Here is a 25,884-nt window from a genome sequence, read left to right as displayed (position 1 = left end):
TAAAACACACACATTTTTCTATTTATAATTTTTTCGAAAAATTAAACAGATATTAAATTTATCAATTCTTGATTGTACTATATAAAATGTGGTTTATCTGTATACTATATTATACATTCATATAGCATAGCTCTATTTTATACATTTATCATAAGATACTACATTTATCTGTAAAAATATTCTAACCCTATTCTATTTCTCACTCCATTATGAACAAATAAAAATTAGATTACTCTATTTATGGAGTAAACACTATTATGAAGTGAGATATGGAGTTGGGTTACTTCATATTCACTTTTACTCTATTTTGGAGGAAAAATGGAGTAGAGTTGGAGATGCTCTTAGAGAATATATTTGTTTAAGAGTTTTAACTTAGAGATCTTTGTAGATAGATGAGAAACCTTTTGTATTTGTGTCTTAGAAAACAATTATCACCGATAAGCAAAATGAGTAAATATATCACACCTGGTTGTTGTAAAGTTGCTTGTCAATACATATCTGACCCTCAGTAATGTAACCAGTAATAGTATCTTACGAACAATTATTTAATTTTATATATAACTGTATAAAACACACACATTTTTCTATTTATAATTTTTTCGAAAAATTAAACAGATATTAAATTTATCAATTCTTGATTGTACTATATAAAATGTGGTTTATCTGTATACTATATTATACATTCATATAGCATAGCTCTATTTTATACATTTATCATAAGATACTACATTTATCTGTATACTCTCTCTCTCTCTCTCTCTCTCTCTCTCTCTCTCTCTCTCTCTCTCTCTACTATATGATTATAAATAGAATATATTAACACATATGATCGCAAGTCCAACACTGTACATATTTACTGGCACACGCAAAAAGGAGTTCTCGTCCGGTTAGGTAATAAATTGTCACATCTATCATTCAAAGATATACATGGTTATTTAAAAAAAAAATCTCACTCAATATGGACATTAATTAGGATAATCGACCCTTTATATTAAGTTATGCCTCAACATATATGTTTATGTAATTCCAGAGAAGTTGTAAAAATAAAGCCGGGACATTTTACCCGATCCAAAAACTCGATCCGATTATAAAATTTTGAATGGATATTATTTGAGAGGATATTGGATACCTAGATCCGATCGGGTAATACCTGATACCCAAAGAGATATGCCTGAAATATCGAAAGGTTATATAATAACCCTAAATCCCTAATAATTTAGACCCATTCATTTCCACATAGTTCACACTAAACCTAATAACGTCTTCGCCATGGAATTTATGGTTCCGTTTTTAATTTCTTCGCACATTTCGACTTTACTGAAGGATACCTCTTTTTCTAATTAAGGTTACTTAGGTGAACTATTACGCTTCATATTTGAGTACTTGATACCCCATCCTCTCTTTGGTTAACATGTTTTGTTATTTTTTATATGATACTATATTATTTTACTAAGAGCTTTTCTGCGCCATACACATAATTAATAATTTTGAATATAATGTTTTTTTAAAGAAAAATTATTTTATATTGAGACATTAGTATTTTCTATTGTAACTTTACCAGTTTGGAAATTAAAAATAAAATCATAAATGTGTTTTTGTACTTTTATTCCTTTTATTTTGATTTAAAAATTTCACTTTGATTTTATTTAAATATCAGTAGAGTTAAGAGTACATTTTACAAAATAAATTACAAAAAAATTAAATTATATTTTAAATAAGTTTCTTATCACCTAGTTTAAAATATGTCTACATTTAGATATATAAACTCTAATAATATAATATTAATGTGCCAGCACATAAAAATAATTTTAAATAAAAAATTCTTTTTATTTTTATAAAAATTAGTTTATATTTTGAAATTATTATTTTATATTTTAACTTCATCAGTTTAGAATAATAAAAATAAAAACATAAATATATCCTTTTTAGTCTTATTTTTTATTTGCTTTAACTATTTCATTTTAATTTTTTAAATATCAATAGAGTTAAGATTACATTTTATTTTAAATTTATATTATATTTATTTTAATTCTTATTTATTTTAGACATTTCTCTTATCAGCAAGTCTTATATATGTATATATTTAAATTTATAAATCATAATAAACTTTGAATTTTGTTTGGTTTAATTAAAAAATGTTAAACTGGCAAAAATTAATTTTTTAATTAATATAATGAACCAGTAAATTTAAATAAACCTTTAATCATTGCACTATCAAAAATATTTGATTAGTATTGTTTTCGTTTTTTTATTTATTTTGCACATTTACAACTAATTTTGATTATATATATATGATATAAAGTTGATGTAAACAATATATTTGTTACTGTATTTGGTTTATATTCTTATTAGTGTGATATATAAATATTTGTTTATAAATTTATGATGATTGTATATGAGTTATTAATTATTATGATATATATCCAAAGTCTCATACGAAATTCAAGACAGGCTGTCTACTGATTCGCTATTTCGTATGGGACTTTGGAGAATTGTCCGTTGTGTGACTTGTGTCTTCTGTGGTGAAAGGGAAGAACGTAGGGATCATTTATTTTTTGTCTGCCTCTACGCTTTCACTGTCTGGGGAAATGTTGCAGGAAGACTTCTCGGGACTTCCATCACTCTGGACTGGAATGATACAGTCACAAGATTTCTGACCCATCCCATGAACAAGCTAGATAGTATCCTCACACGGCTACTCTTTTAAACTGTGATATGCTTGGTATGGAGAGAGAGGAACTCAAGTCGGCATGCTGGACCTGTATCACAGTGGATAAACTTGGAGTACCATTGATAGATCCACTCGAAAACATATTACCTCTTTACAATATACAGGCGCACACAATTTGGAGGGAGTACTCAGGAGATGGTTCGAAGTTAGCCTAGTGTTTTGCATTTATTAGAGTAGCATACTCATTCTCCTATAGATAAATCACACACTTTCATGTAAATGTCATGTCACTTTAGCTATTTTTGGTATTTCATCAAAAATAAAATAGTCTTGCCAAAAAAAATCTATATATATAATTTACATTAATGATGATACAGAATTTAATAGTCATTGTCATATTTAAAATACTTTACTGAAAAATATAAATTCTTATAAGGAAAATTGTAAACGTCACAATTCAATTAGTGTTATATCACATTTTTCAAAGCCTTTTTTTTGGAACTCAATCACATTTTTGATTTTTCAAAGCCATGTTATCTTTTTCGTTGAGATTGGTTATGGTCATGATACATATACAAATCAATTTACAAATAATGTAAAATCTTACAAAATACACATTACTATTTAATTACAACTAGCGTAAGTTTTCTCATCTCTGTTCCAAGCCGAAAATATTTTCTATTATGTAAGCCACCTCTTTGAAATAGGTGAAATTTTTCAAAACATCATATATATATACATACATATGATAATCTATATTATTAAACCATAGGTAAAACTTTAAAATTAATTTTATTCCTACATATTTTATTATGAATTATATATGTTTACTGATATATAATTATAAGTGAAATATGTTTACTGATATATAATTATATAGTCAAATGAATAAAAGAAAAATATATATTTATATCAATATATTAAATGGATTACGTATCAGTCAATCATCCGTTCAACCGGTTAATCTCAGGTTTAAGCAGGTTTTTTGCGATTTTTATCGGGTAATTGATATTTTTTAGAATCCAAACATGATTACATATTAGATCACTGGTTTAGTGGTTCGATCGCTGGTATAAGTCACTGGTATAAGTCGGATATAAAAACGATTAAAATATAAAATAATTTAAGTAGAAATATTCCATCAAATTAACAAAACTTTTAAAATATTGTTAATATGATTTTTATCACAAAATATCCTGTTCTTTAAAAATGCGGGTCAAAATTTAGTTTCATTATCGAAGCAGGTGATGAATAATGGAATGACGGATATTTGAGAGATTCCGATTTTCTTTTTCTTAGAAAGAAAGAAAGAAGATAGTAAAATAAAATATTTATTAGGTATAAATAGAAAATGATAGAAAATATAGAGACTAAATCGTATTTGGCATTGTGGTTAACTGTTGGGTGAGTCTTTGCTCCAACCTGGGTTTGATTGCCCCTTAACCAATGTAACTAGACTTTGACCCGCCCGACCGGGCGGGTATTCATTTTGAATTTTGTTTTGTTATAAAATTATATGTTGTTAGTCTATGATATACTATATATAAAACCCATACAACAATTTTGACAAATTAGTAATGTATTTGAGATCAATGAATTTAATATGGTTATTCATCTGTAACGGTAAATTGTATAATAAATTTTATAAATGAAAATAATTTTATTTTTTTAAAAGTGAGTTTGAATATTTATAGTTTAATTAATAAGTAAGTCATATTAGGCGTAATATTATTTCTATATAACTCATCTATCTTAATTGAAACTGAGCATGTGAAATTTAAAATTTTATTATGAAATTAGAAAACAGATTTGAGATCGCTGATCAAATGAAACTTATTGTTAGCAGACATGTTTTTTTGTGAGGTGCTTTGCAAAAGAATGTGTAGAATATGAGTTGAAGTCGGGCAGAATATATAGTGGAGGGACAAAGCCCTATAGGGGATATCTTAGCCTAATTTGCAAGGCATATGACGCCATAATTAATGAATAGAATATTTTGTTGATTCTTTTTTATCATTAATATCCCAAAATATAGGACAGACTTAGATATCGTTGGTGTTAGTTTGAATTGTGTGTGCCATCATATATTAAATTTTCCTTAAATACTTGGTGCTTGTTATGATTTAAAATAGGAAACGATAAGATTTTGTGCTTGTTATGCAAGTGTAGGGGAATTATAATATTTCAAATTATAAAACGAAACAATAAGATTTTCCTTTATTATAGGCGTAAATGTAAATATTAACAGGGGAATTATAATATTCCAGATTATAATTAATGATTTTGTTGATGGTATGTTTTGATTTTTACCAAATAAATAGGAAAGTTTGTAGATTTGATAGATTTTTTGGTTGGCTGTGAATTTTCATGTATTATTATTCTCGAAATTTAACCAACATAAAAGTATTGGATGTTGGGTGGTGATTAAACTTATTAAAATATATGTAAGATGTTAACTTTTACATTTGTTATAGTTGCTATGAACTGACTTACATTTCCATAAACATGACATCGTTTTGAATTTTGACTTCAAACTACTGAAATCAATCCTAATTATGATTGTGCTTATTTGATATTGCAGGGGAAACGTTATGTGGTAAAGGAAAACATGGTATAGCTGGATAAGAAAAGCACATCGTTGTTTTAATTAGTTTCCTTTATTGTAGTTAGTTTGCATTAGTTTAGAAAATAAATAAAGTAGAAGTGGAAAAGACATTAATTTTTAATGTTAAACTAAAAATAATTCTCAGTGGCATTGGCTAGTAAATAAAGGAAAACTCAAAGTATATTTCTATATGTGTACTTCTGTTTTAATAAGATAGATAAGAAATGGGATTTTATCTTATAAAGCTTAAGTACAAAAATGAATTAGCTTTTAGAGTTGCACAAAAATTACATACCTATACCACTGCCATCACAACAAATCAAATATTTTTTTTTCTTAAATTTCGTTGCCATATAATTAAATTTGGGCTTGGAAATTTTTTATGACCCATATCACTCATACATTTCGAAATTTCCATATAAAATATTTGCAAATCAAAAACAAATCAACTAAGGATATTTTTTTCTAATTCTAAGCACTCTGCATTTAAAAATTCAATAAATTCTCTTTTAAAAAATTTCCATATATAAAAATTTAGAATTTAATTATCGTATATTTTTTGGTTCTCCATTAAACTTGGTTGGCAAGTTATAATTATTTCTAATTTTTATCAACAAAGAATATTCCAAAAACATTCCAAAACTACTCCTAAAATTGTGATAATTAAAAAACAAAGCAACAGAGAATATTTATGCCAAAATCTGCAGTAGAAATTAGTAGATTTATCATTTGCGTGAAAACTTCAATATATTTTTCTTGATTGTTTAGAAAGAACTGGCAAGGCAAAAGGTCGGCACCATAAAAAGATAAGGATAGAGATACATAAATTTCTTTGTTAAAAAAAAGAGATATAGAAATTTATAATAGAATGAGAAAAGTTGGTAAAAGATAAATATGTTTCTATTTTTTTCCGGAGAAAAAATAATATATGGGCTTAGTGATAACAGGATTTTGCTAAGATCCTATTCAAATGTTGAAGTATAAAGGATGTCAATCTAATTCTAAGAGAATGCGAAGCACTAGGAATGCAAGACCATGCTTAAGCTAAATGCTATCAAGATGAGATGAGAGATTATATTAAAATAGGAATAAAAATGCAATAAAGCAAGAGACTTTCTTTAGATTATGAGAGTAAAGGACTCATGGGATAAGGGATTTAGACCTTGGGTGATCAAACTTAATCTAAAAGTGTCAGCTTTCAATCAATCTATCTACCTTAGACCTAGACACAAGAGTAAACAAACTCTATCTCTAGATGAATGCTCATTCACTTCCAAAACTCAAGCATCAAATCTCTTTGGTTGAATGTTTAGGAAGCAATCATTAATGACAAGTCTAATAGCCATCTTAACACCTTTAACAACAAATCTCTTTGGTAGAGTATGTTAAAAGCTTAGGAGAGTTGGTTCAGACATTTCATCGAACACCTTGTGGGTGGGAAATGTCTATAACTCAACTTTAGAGAGGCCAGCTCTAAAGAAGCATTAAAAACACTCTACTAGCAAGGATTAAGAAGGGTCTACACCTAAACACCCTAGATCAAGCCTAATCACCCTTAATCTCCCTAACCCATGAATCCAAAAGTTGATTACTCACTAATCACCATGATTACTCTTGAACCCATGAGGTTTCCAAGCTTAATCATGTTTAAGAAAGCAAGAAATGAAATTATAAACACTTAAGAACACAAGAACAAAAGGGAAGAACTTTCACCCTAAAAAGGTTTTGTGATTCTTAAGAGAAAAATAAGATAATCTCTCCAAAATGGAGATTACAAATATTTATACTTATGTTTAGGGTAAAGAGAGACACATATGATAAAAGACTAGAATGCCCTTTGTATAGGGCTAATTAGAACTTCAAAATAGTGTTTAAAATGACCCAAGGTCGAATTGGGTCGAACCGGACCGGTCTGAGCAAACCGGTCCAGCAGTCGCCCGAGTTACTCTCCCCGGTCCAGGCATTCCGGTCCAGGCCTGCACGCCCGGGTTACTCTTCCCGGTCCAGGCATTCCGGTCCAGGCATGCACGCCCGGGTTACTCTCCCCGGTTCAGGCATTCCGGTCCAGGCCTGCACGCCCGGGTTACTCTCCCCGGTCCAGTCGTGTCCAAAGTGAGTATTTGCTTGGCTGAACATCATTCTTCATCTTCTTTGGATTTTTAAACTCTCAAACACTTCATATCACCTCATAGTATGCTCCAACACCTGATAGGGACATATGTATGCAATATGGATCCTAAAAACACTAAGTTCTAAGCTATATGATCAAAATGCACAAGATATGAAGGCTAAAAACATGTATATATGCAAGATATCACTTAGATTCTGGTATAAGGTCCACAATAGACGGTTCTTATGAGACTGTAAAATATGATGTACCAAATTTTTAAACATAACAAAATGGCCAAATTTAATAACTTAAATTAGGCTTGCTAAATTAAATTTGCAAATATCTACATTTGTTTTTGAATGTTTTTTTGGTAACTTTGTTTCATTATTCTTTTATGTGTATGTCTATATAATATATTTGTGTTACAAAATCTCAAAATAAAATTTGAAATTTATAATCAATTTTAAATCACAATATTTATAGTAAAATTTAATAAAACCCACATATATGCGTAAAACTCTATACTCCCAAGCGAAATGAAAAAAAGAAATTTTTAGAAAAGAGAAACACAATCATATAGTTTATAAATGGACGCTAAATAAGTTGAACATCACACACCAATATCAAAAGTCAATAACGTATGAACCTATAACAAGAAAATAAATATCTATTATATTAAAACAGAAGTCATGACTTTTTATATGTGTGATATTTTTAAAGAGACCATCCTCTAGAAAATTTATCAAATTTACATAACTTAATCATCATATCTTTTAATATCTTTATATTTATTTAAAATAAATATTGTTTAAGAAAATTCTAGAAAAATATTTTCAGAATCATTTCAAAACTTACTTACGAAAATTATTTAATTTAAAATTAAATTATAATAGAATATAATTAGAGTTCCAAATTATTTTTTATTTATGAACGAAAATTAAATGTTTTAATGATTATAAGAATTTAAATTGATTAATTTTTAAAAAAACATGTAATAAAGATCTTTAAAATATTTTGTTAGAAAAAATATTCATTTCTATTTTAAATAAAACAATCTTATCCAACTACAATATATTATAGTTTCTCTTTTAAAAATATTTTTTGTAATTCTATTAAAAAAAAATGTTGTTTTAAAGGCATCTCAAAATATTTCTTCTCTGTGATCCAATTTAATTTAAATTCCATATACATTTAAAATTTAAAAATAAAACCAAATTATTTAAAATGATACTGTTACCTAATATTCTCAATTTTGTTTTACAAAATTAATAAAATTTATCGTAATAACATTATAAGCCACAAAATATAGGCCTTTAGATTTATATAATACATATAAATTACATTAATTTAGAGATATTTGTTGTATGAATTAAAATATTAGTAGACTATGACCCGCGCAACCGCGCGGATGTTTCATTTTATTTATAGATATTTATCTTACATCATTAGTGATATATATTGATTTCAATTATATATTAAAATATTTATGTAATTATTTTGTATAAATAATTTTATAGTTTACATGTCGTAATTAATCAATTGTTTCAAATCGTAACGTATATTTATTATTAAAGGATTCAAAAGATACATGGAACAAAATATTTTAAAATTAATTTATATTTAAATTATATTAAATTCTTACCTCCACTTCAAAGTCTGGATTAACTTTTAGCAATTTTTATGTTTATTTATGTTAGATAATATATTGTTATATATGTAAATTTAAGATATGTTAATTTGTAGACATGTATTATCTAATTTCTTATGTGATACCCTTTTTTGTAACATACTATATTATTTTAAGATAAATATTTATATTTATAAAATAAAATATATTAGTATATTAATATATAAATTTAATATAACTTTATCATATTTAGTTCAGTATAATAATTATTTTAATCTTAAAGATTATGATTATAAAATAAATAAAATGTGATAGAACAATTATTTTTGTTTTATAAATGATAAATGAGTATAAATTAATGTATAACAATATTTTAGTTTTAGTTATAAAATTAGATGAAAAAATTTACATCAAATTTGAAGTACTGAGATCTTGCTAGAATTTTTTTCAAAAAAAAATGAATTTTTAATATATGTATATATATATATATATATATGTCTAAATGAAAAGATATCAAAATATATTATGATTAAATTAGTTACATAGATATAATGTAAAATTAAATGATAGATATAGTTTAACTAATGACTTTCTAAGAGATGGTCCATTTTAAATATCGCACATGAAATAAGTCATAACTTCTCTTTTAATATAATCGAAAGTATATAAAAAGAAAAAACCCGCACAGTTGTGCGGGTCAAAATCTAGTACTCCCTCTGTACCATTTTAAGTGATGTTTAAGGTTTTTACATAATTATTAAGAAAATACAAAATTTTATGCACTTTATCTTGGTTATATAAAAATCACATTAAATAAAACAAGTTTAACCAATAACAAAATAGTATATGATTTTGTAATTGGTCACAAAATTTGAATGACATTTAATTTTATCTAGAATAGTGAGAACATCACATATTATGGACCAAAATAAAAATCTTAAAACTCCACTTAAAGTGGAACATAGGGAGTATGTTGTTAAAAGTGAAATATATAGTAGTGATTATGAAGAACAAATATCCGCACGGGAGTGCGGGTGAAAGGCTGATTTACTATTTATTCTCTTAAACGTAAAAGCTAAGTACAAAGATAACAAAACTGATCGTTGTATATAAACCCCGTATTTTGTTAGTTCGCGTATTGAATTTTAATTAATTAAGTGTTAGTATAAGCATCATGTGTGCATGTACTGGTGGGGACCGTTGGAATCTGTTAACGAAAGAATTAGTAGATTTCCTCTATTGTTTTGCTGAATTCAACTCCTATAAGCAGGGGCGGACCCAGCAAATTATAAAACATGGGGCACAGAGTGAAAGAATAACTAAATGTAAGGATATATAAATATTTTACATGGGGCACATAATGTAATAACCATATAAAATGAAGACACTTACCTAAATTTTGAACAAAAATCTTTAAGAAAAAAACACAATAGTGTGGCACGTGCCACACCCACAACTTACCTGGGTCCGTCCCTGCCTACAAGAACGAAAGGTATGACTGCAGCTGCAACATCCATTCATTATGAATAATCACAAGATTTACCAATTGATTTTACATGTTTAATTACGAGCAGTAAATTAATTAATTACCAACAGCTCCGACTATAATTTGCCACGTAATCTTCGAGTTGTCCGTCTCTGACTATATTTCGGAAACCACCTGTTTAAATCGGTCCACGTCGACTGACTTTGGATTGGGAATCGCGTCTTAGTGTGAAGCTTAAATCTCTTTAGAAGATTTGCTCTCATAATGCTTGTCAAATGGTTCTTAACTCAAAAATGAAGTGCACATTTTCACTAAATATCCAATGTATGTACTTGAGCTTGTTCTTGATCAAAGGATATGGCCGCGCTCATTGGTTCAAAACAATGAATTTGTGAAAGACAACAGAGATACTTGAAGAATACTTATCATTCACAGAGATTACGTACAACACATATATACTTAGAGAACAAGATCTCTAGAATATCTCTTTAGCCTTATCTATACAACAACCATAGACTTATCTCTAACTAACTTATAGTTATCAACAATACCGAATATACCGGTTAACCCAATGTCGGTTCTACTCTAGAACCTCCTCTAACACTCCCCCTCAAGTTGGAGCGTGGAGATCGCACACTCCAAACTTGGATAACAAGTAACTGAAAGACGAGCTCCCCAACGCCTTGGTTAATATATCTGCTAACTGCTCAGTCGTCCGTACATGCCTTGTAGCTATAAGCTTGGCTTTCACTGCATCTCTAACACTGTGACAATCCTTCTCCACATGTTTCGTACGCTCGTGAAACACTGGGTTTGCTGCGATATAGATTGCGGACTTGCTATCACAAAACAAGTCCATAGGATCCTCATGTCGAACACCAAGATCAGCCAATAATCTCTTTAACCACGTAAGCTCCTTCAAGGCATCTGACATTGCCCTGTACTCTGCTTCAGCGGAAGAATGGGACACAGTATCCTGTTTCTTCGTCTTCCACGCGATCGGTGAATCTCCTAACAATACCATGTAAGCTGAAAGTGACCTCCGCGTGCGTGGGCATGAAGCCCAATCAGAATCACAATATGCTCGTATACGCAAATCACTATCTGCTTTCAACATTATCCCTTGACCCGGATAACCCTTGAGATATCTTATAACTCTCATAGCTGCATCCCAGTGAGCTTCTCTTGGCTCGTGCATAACCTGAGAAAGAACATGAACATAGTAACTCAAGTCTGGTCTCGTCACTGTCAAGTACACCAAACGCCCAATCACTCTCCGAAATTTTGCTGGATTCGTCAACAATGGGCTCTTATCGCGCAGAAGATGATGATTTACTTCCATCGGAGTTGTCGCAGGCTTACACCTGAGCAATCCTGCCTCGTTGATTATATCTAATGCATACTTTCTTTGAGAGAGATACATACCCAGTGGTCCTCTTGCTATCTCTATACCCAAAAAATACTTAGCCTTCCCAAGATCTTTCATGTGAAATGTCTCACTCAAACGCTTCTTAAACTTCTCTATCAACTCAAGATCATTTCCTGCAATGATTAAGTCATCTACATAACATAGAACCCGTATACTCTTCTCCCCCTTAACGAAAAAAAACAACGAGTAGTCTTCATATGATTGCTCAAAACCAAGCCTCTTAAGCGCATCCGACAGCTTCTCAAACCAACATCTCGGCGCCTGCTTCAATCCGTACAAAGACTTCCTCAACCTACAAACTTTATTAGGATCGTCTGAGTGAAATCCAGGTGGTAGTCTCATGTACACTTCCTCCTCTAAGTCTCCTTGGAGAAAAGCATTATGCACATCCATCTGGTGCACCTCCCAGTTCTTAGCTGCAGCTACCTCTAGTAGTGTCCGCACCGTATCCATTTTGGCTACCGGAGCAAAAGTTTCTTCATAATCTTCTCCTTCTACTTGATGATTACCACAACAGACGAGCCTAGCCTTGTATCTTTCTATCGAACCATCAGCATTGTACTTTATAGTGAACACCCATTTGCTTCCTATAGCTTTCTTCCCACTTGGTAGATCAACTACATCCCATGTGCGATTCAACTCAAGAGCAGTTACTTCTCCTTTCACTGCCTTGTTCCATCTCTCATCTTCAAAAGCTTCTTTATAATTACGAGGAATCACACCAGCACTAACCGCAGCCAAGAAAGCTTGATGATGATCTGAGAAGAAAGCATCACAAACATAATCGGTTATAGGATACAAACTATGTGTCTTACCTGACCGATCTGCAGAGGCCTCTGACTTGAGACCGGTAATAGTGTTATGTTTATCAGGAGACTCAGGAGGCGCTTGAGCATTATACATAACATAGTCGTGCAATCTCACCGACGGAGTAGTCTTACGATGACCACGACCCAACTGCTCCTCTGTTTCGCTCTGTTCTTCAACACGGACCTCGCTTGTCTCTGTTTCTGAGACATTACCTGATACCGGTTGCTCACTTCCCCTTTCTCTCATAATCACAGTCTCCCGAACATCTTCTTCATCACAATGCGCAACACTAGGTGGAAGAACAATAGGTGCGTCTTTTAACTTCTTCTCCGCAAAAGGAAATTTTTCTTCATCAAAAACAACATCTCTTGACACAAAGAATTCCTTCTTCTCCAAATCATAAAGTTTCCAACCCTTCTTAGCAAATGGATAGCCCACAAAGACACACTTCACACTCCGTACACCGAACTTGTCTTTATCCCTTCTTGCCTTATGAGCAAAGCACAAACACCCAAACGTCTTGATATCACCATACGACGGAGGCTTCCCAAACAAGCATTCATACGGCATCTTTCCTTTTAGCAGTTTCGTTGGCGTCCTGTTGATAAGATAAGCCGCCGTTAATACACTCTCTCCCCAAAACCGCACTGGGAGATCAGCCTGAAACAAAATCGATCTTGCCACATTTAAAATATGCCGATGCTTCCTCTCTACACGACCATTTTGCTGAGGCGTCGCCACACAAGATGTCTGATGCACAATTCATGCTTCTGCAAAATACTTCGTTAAACACATAAACTCAGTCCCGTTATCACTCCTCACGGTCCTGACTGTCTTTCCGAACTGACGAGCCGTAAGAGCTATAAAGTTCGGAAGAACTGTTTTGACTTCACCTTTCTCCAGTAGGAGATGAACCCAAACGGCCCTGGAAAAGTCATCTACTATGGTCAAGAAATACACTGCTCCACAAGATGACGGCTTGCGATAAGGACCCCAAAGGTCTACATGTATTAACTCAAATGAAGAAGAACTTTTATTAAGACTTTCTGAAAACACTTCTCTTGTTTGTTTGGACTGAAAACAAATATCACATCCTCCAAACTTATTGGAAACATCTTTAAAACCAGCAACAAAAGGTAAAAAACTCAAAACACCATAAGCAGGATGCCCCAGACGACGATGCCACACAGCCTGATCTTCCGACGCCTTGACTCTGTGACCTTTTCTCACTGTGACATCCCGATAAACATAAACACCATTTTTGACTTCACCGGCTCCAATCAGAGTCCTCGTAAAACGGTCCTGCAAAACACACAATGTATCAGAAAACACAGCCAAACATCCTGTCTGTCGAAGCAGCTTAGCGACAGATAACAGAGTACAATTCAGGTTCGGAACATAAAGGACATCAACTAATGTCAAGTTCATTGACAACCGCAGACTACCGCTCTTGGTAGCCATCACATGACTGCCATCGGCAAAACTCACTGGACTAGGTATAATACTCCGAACATCGGAAAGTAACAGAAGATCCCCAGTCATGTGATGTGAAGCACCTGTGTCAATGATTACTTCACCTGTTTGTACCGTACCGTTTAACTTGTCTGGGATCGGAGATGGCTTCTGTCTCTCAATGAATGCAGTGAGAGACGCCCACTGCTCTGCACTCAGCGGAGGAACTGTCGTTCCTTGAGGTCCAGACGACGCAGCACTCGGAGTCTGCACTGCGTTGGCCCGTGAGGAGCCTGATCTCCCTCGTCCTCTACTACCTCTACCACCTCTTCCACTTCCTTGATTCCTCTCTGTAAACCACTCCGGGAAACCGATGATTTGCCAGCACTCCTTCTTCTCATGTCCTGGCCTTTTACAGTTATCACAGATCACTGAGCTTCTTCCTCTTGCAACAGCTGCCATCAGAGACTCTTCTCCTTTAGCTACAAAACCAACCGGAGCCTCTTTTGGTTCAAGACGCGTCGCGCCAAGTCTCTTCTCTTCTCGAATAACTCTCTGGTAGACTGAGTTAAGGTCTGGAAGCACCTCCATTCCAATAATGTTAGTACAAACATTACTGAACCTCGCCTCATCTAACCCCATAAGGAATTGATGAACTTTCTCCTCCTCATATTCCTTTGCATAGACTTCTGATGCTGCACATGTACAAGTTGGGATCGGCTTACAACTCAACAGCTCCTCCCACTTTTGTGACAACTTCCCAAAGTAATCCATAACACTCGATCCATCCTGACGACATGAAGCCAACTCAGCTTTGAGTTGATGTACCCGCACAGCACTCCCAACAGAAAAACGTTTCCTCAACTCTATCCACATCTTGTACGCGTCAGGCGTGAAAGGAACCGTTGATCGGATCACCGGAGAGATGGATGCCCTGATCCAACCGACGATCATAGAGTTCACCGTCCTCCACATCTCAGCTTCAACCGGTTTCTCCGTCTCACTTGGAAGCTTAAGACTCCCATCGATGAAGCCTATCTTTCGCTTGGCACGCAAGGCATTTTCGAGCTCCGCCGACCACTCTGCATAATTCTCACCGGAGAAGACGACCGGAGAGATGGAGGTCCCGGGGTTGTCCGAAGGCGCAAGGTAATAGGGAGACGTCCTCCCTTCAGTTGACGAACTCACGATCTCTTTACTCATATCTTCTTATTCTCTTTGTCAAACTCACAACGAAAATCGACTCAATTTTCTTGTGGCTCTGATACCATGAAAGACAACAGAGATACTTGAAGAATACTTATCATTCACAGAGATTACGTACAACACATATATACTTAGAGAACAAGATCTCTAGAATATCTCTTTAGCCTTATCTATACAACAACCATAGACTTATCTCTAACTAACTTATAGTTATCAACAATATCGAATATACCGGTTAACCCAATGTCGGTTCTACTCTAGAACCTCCTCTAACAATTTGTTTTTCCGTAGTGGGGTGGAACTAGTGTAGATACGTATTTTTCCTTTAGTCAGAGACTATCAAGGAGTTTGCAAGCAAGTATGAGAAGAGAGGATGATCAAGCACAAGTACAGAAGTGTACTTTAGCTTTCTACATTCATCAAAACAATAGGGGCTAAATGAGCATTAACGGCGTCGTTTATACTGCATCGACAATTTAAGCCCACTAAGGAAATGACCCAACCCGATACAAGAAGTAATGTCCATATAAGTTTATCAATGTCGATGATGCATTTTCTTAAATATACATATCATAATGATACCGTCCTATTTAATTTTTTTTTTCTAAATCTCAATATGAATATGTTAAATAAAACATCTTTGCATTTGCATATGAACACGTAACTCTTATGAGTAAACGTAACCCTAAGTATTGATGAACATTAACGCCAAAACTCAAGACCCCAAAATCATGTCTGCAATTTCATTCTTCTTTTTTTTTTTTGCTAAATGGTAAATATCATTTCAAAATGAAAATTGAGGTTTACATAATGTATTTGACAAGATATAAGACCTCTGGTCTTGATTCCATGGCAAAAAAGATAAAAACATGGAAGCAAATATCAATCAATATCTTAGCCGTTCTGCTTGAGAGCGAACAGGACTAAAGATAGTGATACAAACTTGAAAATTCTGAGTGAGCAGTTGAACCAAGCTAGGTAAGAGAAGAGAAGCTTGAAAACAAGTGGAACAAGACACGCAACACTAACAAGAAGTTGTTTCATCCGGTTGCCCAAGCAATTTGCTATTCCTCAGAAGAACAGAACCACGCCCGCTCAAAGACTGCCCTCTAGGTCCGAGCAGGGACAATGAACTGGTCCAAGTTCTAGCAAAAGAGGGGACAACACTAACCGCAAAAGTTTAATAGCGCTCAACTCGTACGACCGCACTCGTCCTCTAAGCCGGTAACAAACAAGGGGCAGCATCACCACTCATGGGCCTTACTATCTCCTCTAGTAGCAAAGCGAACCCCGAGCACAAAGAATCCAAAAGAAACTCCGTTACCCAATTCTGTTCAACCTGCAAATCAAACTCAGACAACAAGCAACGCCAAAACCGAAACAAAGGAGGGACGAGGAGCTAATTAAAGCTACACTCATTAGCAAAATCACTTGAGCTTGAATCTTCAAAGATACGAACATGTCGTTTCTTCACAGATGCTAGAAGTCCCGAGACCTCAAAACTCAAGCGGAGCCACCCGAGATAGCCTTTGACGGAGACAGCCATAAAGCGACGTTATGGAACCACACCGACGGGATAACAAAGAAGCTGGCAGAGGCGACACATAACTCGGCTAAGAGAGGTTCAGAGATATGGAGCAGTCGCTAGGGCTCCAGAACTCGAAGCACAACTCAAACCTTTGACGGAGACGCCGAAGAAGACCAAGTGCAGAGTCACTGACCAACATCAATCACGCCGGAGAGGAAGATGGACAAGGTGGGAGCAGTGGGGGCCCTCCCGCAACGCCGATTGGCGCCCGAGAGGCAAGCGAAGTTCGTAACGGCGGAGTCGCGAAGAGTTAGGTTTGTGAGAAAATTTGGGGGCGCGTGTGTATTACGCGCTTTCGTTTTTTCGAAATTCTTGAAAAACGTGGACGTGATTTCATTCTTCTTTAATCACACCTCTAGTTAATTCTCTTCTGATTTGCCTTCATCTTTTCGTGATTCATGATTGTTAATCTAATATTTTAGGTACTACTATAAGAAGTTGCACTAACTTCATCTTACTATTATATATATTTTTTTGTCCGTATTATCATACTCTGCTCATAAGTTCTTAACTTCTGCTACAAGTTCCTTCAGCTTTTGGATCTTTATAATTCAAATTATTGTTTTGCCTTCAAAATGAGAAAATAGTCAATCCACAATATACGTTTTTTTCAGTTTGATTATTTAATTTGTTAATCCATCGAAATGTATTCAAACCAAAATCGACCTGTAAACTGGACGAGGCATATCTCTTAACTGTTCTAGTAACGTGATACCATTTCAAAGCAACCAATTTTTTTTTTTTGTGTAACTGAAGCAACCAATTTTACACGACTATTGTTTCTCTATAAATATTTTAGAATCACTGAACATCCTCTTCATGAGGATTATGTAAACTCTATCTAAAGTTCAAAAAAATTGGCGTTATAAAAAAAAAATTGATCGACTATATTATGATATGTCAGACACTACAAGTACAAATAAATAACACTTGAACACTAATTAATTTCTTTTACAAAAAAAACACAATTAATTTCTAAGTTTGCATAGTAAACAACTTTTTTCTTCAAAAAAAAAAAGATCATCCTGATCATTATTGATGATGTTTCAGAATTTTAGTACATTAAAAAAATCAGAAAAAAACTTAGTACACAACTATTTTTTGTTGTGACGATAGTAGATAACTATTTAGCTTCTGATAAAGATATCATTTACTAAAATATAGCCAATGATCTAGATTTTAAGAATGATAGTGTTTCATAATAAGTTTTATTATATTTATTTTGATTATCATAATAAGTCTTATTGGTAAACATAAACTTTATAACTTGTGTTTGGTTTTATTTTTAAAAAACCTTTGTTAGATAATCGGTTGGGGACTCAACCCACCAAATACTCCAGATTATCAAAAAGAAAAATATATCGTAGCTATCAAAGACATGTATCCTTCTCTAGCATATGATAGTTTAATCTTTAATATTATCACATTTAAATTACTTTAAAGTTATATTTATAATAACTAAATTACTTATTTAAATTACTTAACTTGTAATTTTTTTAATTACTTAACAATTTAAACTACTTAAATTACTTAACTTGTAACTGTTTTTGGACTTAAAAGTTATCTTATAATATATATTTTCAAGATAATGAGTCTAAAGATTTTTTTTAACTAAAACAATATTATCAGAAAATATATAAATTGACTATTAAAAGACTTAACGTTTTGATTCTTACATTGTTACAAATATGAAAATATCAATCAAGAAGAAGATAATTACAAATGTTAAAATATAATACAATTATTTCAAAAATTAAAAATTTATTTTAACTTGATGATATATTTTTTAATTAATTACAAAGATGATAAGAGTTTATCTCATGCGGATTTAAGAGTTAAAAGAAGAAGACAGAACAAAGAGAGGCTCCTCGTATTTATTAAACCCATCTTTCTCACACGACCTTTCACCTCTAAAGACTCCCAAACATAAAATAAAACTTACAAGGTAAAATATAAACGTAAACTTTGCCAAGTTTTCTTCTCTAACTCACTTCCACGAAACCTGAAAACGTTTTTTTTTCTCCACAACTCAGGAAACAAAACACACACTAACTTTTCTCTTTGTTTCTGTCTTCTGATTTACAAGTTTTTTTTGGCACAGACATTCTCCATGAAAGACAAAGCCTTTGTTCCCGCGGTTTTATTGCTCTGTTTTTGGGTTCTGCTGAGTTCAGGATCATCGAGACTGTTGCAGAGTGATGATAAAGCTAACGAGTTGAAGAATTACATAAGCTGGGAAGACATGAGAGTTGTGGAAGATGTCGGAACAGAGAAGAGTTTCAACGTTAAGGTGAAGGATAATTTGGTTAATCAAGAAAATAATTTGGCGCCTGTAAGCGCGAGCAGAGTGATTGTGGTTGATAAGAGAGGAAGAGGAGACTCTGTTACAGTTCAAGGAGCTGTTGATATGGTTCCTGATTCCAATTCACAGAGAGTTAAAATCTTAATTCTTCCTGGCGTTTACAGGTAAAATCAAACATTCTGATTCAAGACAGAAACCGTGTTTTGATCAAAAATTAGAAACGTTTCTTTTATTTTTTTTTTAATTAACTAAAAGCAGTTGAAGCTAAGTTCTTGGGGGTAGTGGGGGTTATCTTACACATCAGCTACGTGGGGTAGTTTTTGTAATACAATATCTCTCTCTATATATATATATATATATATATATATATATATATATATCTTCTCCGAAATTCTCGGTTTTTATTATTATTACAGAATCTCTGTCTTTGTCATACTCTGTTTCTCAGAATCTCTGTTTTGTCATACTCTGTTTCTCATATGCTCTGTTTTTTGTGTCATAATGATTTCATCCTTGCAGGGAGAAGGTGATAGTGCCGAGGACAAAACCGTACATATCGTTCATAGGCAATGAGAGTTACGCGGAATACACGGTCATTACTTGGAGCGATAAGTCCTCAGACCCTTATGGCAATGGGACTGAACTCGGCACATACAGAACCGCCACTGTTGCAATCGACTCTGATTTCTTCTGCGCCACGGCCATCACTTTCGAGGTCCTCTCTCGTGTTCTTCTTCTTCTTTTACATGCATTTATGAATTTATATATTCTTCAAGGTTATGGGATTTTGAAACGTGTGGAATGAGTTGAGTGCAGAACACGGTGGTGGCAGAGGCGGGAGAGGAAGGGAAGCAAGCGGCAGCGCTAAGGGTAACAGGGGACAAAGCAATGTTCTATAAAGTTAGGGTTTTGGGATCACAAGACACTCTTAATGATGCAACTGGTTCTCACTACTTTTACCAATGCCACATCCAAGGAAGTGTCGATTTCATCTTCGGCAACGCCAAGTCGCTTTACCAGGCAACAATTCATCTTTATTTAATCCTTTTTTGTATATTAGAAAATATGTACACAATGTTGATCTGTTGTTTTGTGTAAACAACAACACCACAGGACTGTGATATCCGCTCAACCGCAAAGAGATTTGGCGCCATTGCAGCTCACCATAGAAGTGAAGAGAATGATGATACTGGTTTCTCCTTTGTGAACTGTGACATCGGAGGAACAGGAAAAGTTCTCCTGGGGAGAGCTTGGGGAAACTACTCGAGAACTGTTTATTCAAACTGTTACATTGCTGATGTCATCACTCCTGTGGGCTGGAGTGACTGGGACGACACTGACAGGCAAAGGTAACTGAAGAAAAACTAAAGTTGTTCTGTCTCAATAAAACAGCAAAAAGACTTGAGTTTTTTTTCTTTGTTTCTGCAGCAAGGTACTGTTCGGGGAGTATAACTGCAGGGGAAGAGGAGCAGAGAGAGGAGGTCGAGTACCGTGGTCTAAGAGTCTCACCCAAGATGAAGTGAAGCCTTTTCTTGGGAGGGAGTTCATATATGGAGATCAATGGTTGAGACTCTAAACACTTTGGTTAGAGAAAAATACTGACAAGGGTACTGTTTAATCTAACAGGAGATGATGACCTAATCATACTTTAATATACATGTGTAATTAGTACTAAATCTTAGCGCAGAGAGAAACAGAATCTGCATGCTTTTAAACTATTATTATAAAAAGATATTTGATTTTGGTTTTTAAGATAAGAAGTTTTGTACAAGCTGATACAAAGTGGTTTAAGATAATCAAGTCCCTAAACAAATCCTATTCTTAGTTAAAAGTTCAAAACAAATGCAACCACCAAAATCATGCCTCTTCAATTTTTCTATACAACCTTTTTACCTACTCGTCTCTCCTCAGTACCAACCAAGTCAAACCAAGAATCACTTCCTTCTTTTTCTTCTGCAAACTATGTCAATATATATACATAACAAAAACACTAAAGTTCTCCGAGACGTGGCACGTACCAGAATAACCATCATTATATATAACCTCAAGAAAGCATCTTTACGATGTCAGCAGCGTGGTAGTAGTTTTTGACAGTGTGAAGACTGTTTCTGATTTGCGAGCTTTCTCATCATTACCGTTAACATCATCCTCCTTGTGGTCCTCCACGGTATTAGTTTGGTTACTTCCAAGTCCAACAACCTCTTTATTCTCTTCTTTCGAAAGTATACTTTCATCATCATTCTTAACAAACCCCATCATCTACAAGCGAAATGTCAAGTATATCTGCCTCCTCCACAATATCTGGCATTGCAATGGGCTTTGCCTTGGCATCTTTTGCAAGAGTGGAAGACATGGAAACCTTGGCTTCCGGGTTAACATCAGAAGATACAAGAGAGAGTATTTCGGGGTTAGGATCGATATCAACCCAGCAGTCTCCCACCCAGTCTCTGGAGATCCGAATATCCTTCCTGTGCACTGATAAGCATAAGTTCTCACCTAACATCATGACAACCAAAACACATGTCAGCCCCTAAGAGAAAGATGGAGATAGTGGAGACAACTAGTGAGTGACAGAGATGAAAATATGAAAACACTGACTAAATCATACCAGGGATATATATTTGCAAGTCCTCAGCTTCCGGTTTGTCAGTGGCAATTACAACACCTTCCCACCAGGGATATATATACTCAAGAGTTCTCTGATGCGAAGTTTTCAAGTTACCCCTATCGTTGTCCCATTCCTACAGAATGATGGGTAATGTTTGAGCTGTTTGCCACACATCCAGGAAGCGCCTGACCACGTAATCTCCCAAATTTGAACCCTCAAGTTTACTGGAAGCCGGGACTGTGAGAGAGATTTTTCCATCAATATTACAGGAGAGTAAATATGCAGTAACTAATTGTCTAAAGCAATAAGCAGCTAAACATCACCTCTTCTGTTGCTTGAGCTCGCTGAGCAGGAAATCCATTGCTTGAAAATTCAGGAGATCCATTAGATTCCTCTGAATCACATCTTGGTGTCTCTGTAATCGACAGTAAACAAGTTCTATAAATAACCAGTTATATTGTTAAAAGAGACTCTCTCACATAGAAAGAATCCCTTCATTCCCCATGCAACAGACAACTTTAAAGATAAACACGCACTCCACCAGTTTCCTTGTGTAGTTTGCTTAGAAAGCATTGAAGTGAGCCAGTCGACAAATTCTCTCCTCGACCTCCATTTGAAGCCAGCAGAACTCGGAACCATAGAAACGCACAAAATCGTCAGAGACAAGATAAGAACATGTGTCTAACACTTCTCTCAGTGCCAACCAGAGCTAAGATGGATTCACCGGTAAAATCCTTGAGGAAGTAATGAACAAGACGGTTCCCTCTCTCCTGTGAGACAAAATGCTCTTTCCACTCCACAAAATGATAATCATTCTCACACAATTTTTTTTGCCAATACGAACCCTTCTTCAAATTCAGATAAAGAACTAACTACTGAATGTCAAGCGTTGACGCCAACTCATAGCCATGTTAGTAAAGCCCTTCTAATGCATTAACATCCTTCCTTCCTACAAACAGCTACGCCTCTGTAAAGTTTCCAGCTTTGGGAGGGGAGAATCAAATAACACGGACGAAGAAGAAGTTGGGATTAGAGAAAGCGGAGAAGAAGCCAGTGAGAGGAAGATCTGCAGAGCGACCAGAGACGAAGCTGTGGAAGCAATGATCCAAGCTGGAGAGCGCCGCAAAACACCAAGATACGACTTTGACTGCGGTAATCAGCTGACGCATGACGAATACCAAATGGGCATCTCACAGGAAAGATAAAAGGAAGATGATTTGAACCGATCCTAAGGTTTTAATGCGTCGTGGAACAAGCGTGAAATAGAATGGTGTTATGACATAGTGGGCCACTAATGGGCTTATAGTTAATGAATATGATGGGCCTATAACGGGTCAAACCGACGATAGAATGTCAAAAGGGAAAAGTCAACACAACTCTTCTCTCTCTTTCTCTCTGTGTCTTGTCTCTTTGGCTGCCCGTTTATAAGCTGTTTTTATTTTCTCGAGAAAATTATTCTTTTTAAATGGATTAGAAAATCTACAACTAGTTGATTACTCTATAAGCAAGCGTAGATTTACTCTTTTCTTCTTCATCGTCATCGTCATCTTCTTTTTTACTGATCGAGAGCCATCGGGAGAATCATTTAACCTTTTGTAGTAATGGCGGGAATAGCTATAGTTTTAGATCTATTCAAGAAATCTCATAACAAGCACACTTTCCACTCACAGTCGTCTCTGTCTTCCGCCGCCGCCGTATCTGCTTTCGCCACTGCTCCTTTCGCCTCTAGGTTTCTCTTCGGGTATGTATTTTGTATTGAATATTGATGCTCTGTTTCGATTTCTATTGACTGGATCATGATGGATAAGATGATTGGATTGTTAAGCAGAATCGTTTATGAGATTAGCGTTAATCTAAAGCCTAGATTTATTTTCGTTTTGATTGAGCTGAAACAGCACTCTTATCCAGCTGTTCATTGTCTTGTTGTTTCAACCTATCAATGATTCAAATATTTGTTTTATGTTATATACAGTTCTTTTGAGCCTCGAGTTGCGTATTGTGATGCTGCGGCACCAGCTGCGATAGATGATGATTACCTCGCCGCTATACGAAAGATGTCTGCGGATGCTTTCCAGTTTGAAACGCCTACATACGTTCCTAGCTCCAAGGTTTACAATATCCAACCAAAACCACTCTTCTCGGCCTTCGAGTTCAGGGCACTTACGATGACCACAGTTAGATCTCTCCTCATGTTTTATCTACCTCTTCTGGAGCCTAAACCGGATGATGATTTCCTAAACAATGATGCGGAAGAAGAACGCCGGAAAGACCTGATTGTTCCTCTTAAAAAGTCAGTCAAGCAGATCGCCCGCGAGGTTAGTATGGTTACAGATCTTTCTCTTGTTTGTATCGTGATTTAAACTGCTGATTTCGGGGTTTATATATATGAGATCTATATAGACCACAGTTGTGACAACTAGGAGAGTCCTCGAAAGGCTGGCTATTAGTTATGTCTCACAGCGTATGGCATGGAAACTTCTAAAGGGTAAACCTCATCTTCTATTATTTTGCTTTCCCCCAACAACAAAACTTGTTATTCTAATCCAAAATGTATAACATATTAGCTCGGTGAGTAAAACTGATAAATATATATATATATATATATATATATATGCAGATGTGCCTCAGTCTACTTTACGCAAGGCTGGGAGAGGGTGGCCTACACATTTATACATCTATAAAGTCAGTCAGACAACTCTAAGAGGTATGGTGGTAACAGATACTTTGGACCCGTGACCCTTCCATCAAAAGCTTGTTCTGTCTTAAGATCACCCATTGTTTAGTTTTACCATAACTTTCTAACATATATGGTTTGGTCATTGGATTTATTTTACGCAGGACACTTCCTCGGAATTGCAGCATCATGGACAGTTCAAGTAGGCATAGAAATCTACAGATGTGTGGTCCGGAATGTAAAACCCAAACCCGAAGAAGAAGAGGAGGAACAGGTCGAGATAGCAGAGCAAGCCAAGGATCTTGGAAACAAAGTTGTGGGTATCACAGTAAGATGTGGTGCTTCTTTAGTATTTGCTGCCATTGGAGCTGGTATCTGTTCTTGCCTCATGCGTCCCTCCACGGGGCAATGGATCGGTAAGACATTAACTAATAACTCCGATTTTTTTTTTGCTTGGAACAATGGTTGTTGATGTGTATGGTTTTTTATATAATTTAGGCTGCGCGTTGGGGGACTTGGCTGGTCCGATGGTTGTTTCGATTTGCCTGCAGAAGACTCTTCAAGCTGATGGTTAACTTTTTATGTGGAGATTGAATTCTTCAACTTTGACGATCCAAAATGAAATCAAAAGGTTGCTTTTTTCTGATTTTTTTTTCTTATGGTTTTTACTTAAACCTTGAAAACGTTTTGATCAATACACTCCGAGTGATTCACAAATTGTACCTACTTTTGACATCATCTGAATAAGGCAGGTGTTTATTATTCACTGGATTTAATGTTGAATTCATATATTTCTTCTTTCCACTCTTGTAAGTATATGTTATTTTCTTACACAAACCGAGACTGCTTTGGACGAATCTATCTCGTACCCTGAAATTCTCACACAAATTGAAAACAAACAACGAGGGTTTGGCATGCTCATATGCTGAATTGGTAACGTAACTGGTTAAGTAATTTCACTAAAATATTAACTACACGGTTATTTTATAGACATAATTTCACTAATTACTTTTAAGCATCAAATTAGTTATTTTTTTCTCATAATAGTTGTGAGTTTGACGACAAATTAGGTGACTATACTCTGTTTTATTTTAGATATATGCAGCGTAAACCTAAAAGTTGAATAAATCCCATGATCATAGCTTAAAAAGGACAGATATTTTCAATTGTAATGTTGTAAAGCCAGACACATCATCACGACGACCACAGAAACATGAAACTCATATGAATGGCTCCAAATAATTCGATTGTCTTAATTGAAAAGGGGCCTCCCTCTTTAATATGTGTATATTAAATACGTTCGCCTACTTTTTCTT

At 34.4% G+C, this 25,884-nt stretch overlaps 2 protein-coding genes and 1 pseudogene across 4 annotated transcripts; 2 read left to right on the top strand and 1 right to left on the bottom strand.

Moving 5' to 3' along the window:
* Positions 1 to 18,805: 18,805 nt before the first annotated feature.
* Positions 18,806 to 21,054, top strand: LOC108826366 (pectinesterase QRT1). 3 transcript variants are annotated; one of them, XM_056994069.1, is made up of 6 exons: positions 18,806 to 18,929; positions 19,071 to 19,450; positions 19,806 to 20,001; positions 20,103 to 20,306; positions 20,400 to 20,635; positions 20,715 to 21,054. In XM_056994069.1, the coding sequence occupies exons 2-6, from the start codon at positions 19,095 to 19,097 to the stop codon at positions 20,860 to 20,862; spliced, it is 1,140 nt and encodes a 379-aa protein (XP_056850049.1). In that variant the 5' UTR covers positions 18,806 to 18,929; positions 19,071 to 19,094; the 3' UTR covers positions 20,863 to 21,054. The 3 variants fall into 3 exon arrangements, with proteins under 3 accessions (XP_056850049.1, XP_056850050.1, XP_018455257.1); XM_056994070.1 differs by having other exon boundaries at positions 18,828 to 18,929; positions 19,086 to 19,450; XM_018599755.2 differs by lacking the exon at positions 18,806 to 18,929 and having other exon boundaries at positions 18,961 to 19,450.
* A 30-nt stretch (positions 21,055 to 21,084) lies between these two features.
* Positions 21,085 to 23,063, bottom strand: LOC108824670 (uncharacterized; annotated as a pseudogene).
* A 224-nt stretch (positions 23,064 to 23,287) lies between these two features.
* On the top strand, positions 23,288 to 25,372 carry LOC108823907 (uncharacterized). The gene is made up of 6 exons (XM_056993479.1): positions 23,288 to 23,635; positions 23,867 to 24,209; positions 24,295 to 24,379; positions 24,512 to 24,598; positions 24,733 to 24,984; positions 25,067 to 25,372. Exons 1-6 carry the CDS (start codon positions 23,496 to 23,498, stop codon positions 25,141 to 25,143), a joined length of 984 nt encoding a protein of 327 aa, XP_056849459.1. The 5' UTR covers positions 23,288 to 23,495; the 3' UTR covers positions 25,144 to 25,372.
* The last annotated feature ends 512 nt before the right edge of the window (positions 25,373 to 25,884 follow it).

Source organism: Raphanus sativus, chromosome 9 (assembly GCF_000801105.2).
Source record: "Raphanus sativus cultivar WK10039 chromosome 9, ASM80110v3, whole genome shotgun sequence".
NCBI classification, from domain to species: domain Eukaryota; kingdom Viridiplantae; phylum Streptophyta; class Magnoliopsida; order Brassicales; family Brassicaceae; genus Raphanus; species Raphanus sativus.
The sequence above is the reverse complement of the archived record's forward strand: the minus strand, read 5'-3'. Positions and strand labels throughout refer to the sequence as shown.

Excerpts from the sequence above, each read along its gene's own strand:
- LOC108826366 (XM_056994069.1), top strand. The coding sequence starts at position 19,095 with ATGAAAGACAAAGCCTTTGTTCCCGCGGTTTTATTGCTCTGTTTTTGG. Across the intron at positions 20,002-20,102 it reads CCACGGCCATCACTTTCGAG|AACACGGTGGTGGCAGAGGC; the intron begins GTCCTCTCTCGT and ends AGTTGAGTGCAG. Across the intron at positions 20,307-20,399 it reads ACGCCAAGTCGCTTTACCAG|GACTGTGATATCCGCTCAAC; the intron begins GCAACAATTCAT and ends ACAACACCACAG.
- LOC108823907 (XM_056993479.1), top strand. The coding sequence starts at position 23,496 with ATGGCGGGAATAGCTATAGTTTTAGATCTATTCAAGAAATCTCATAAC. Across the intron at positions 24,210-24,294 it reads TCAAGCAGATCGCCCGCGAG|ACCACAGTTGTGACAACTAG; the intron begins GTTAGTATGGTT and ends AGATCTATATAG. Across the intron at positions 24,380-24,511 it reads GGCATGGAAACTTCTAAAGG|ATGTGCCTCAGTCTACTTTA; the intron begins GTAAACCTCATC and ends ATATATATGCAG.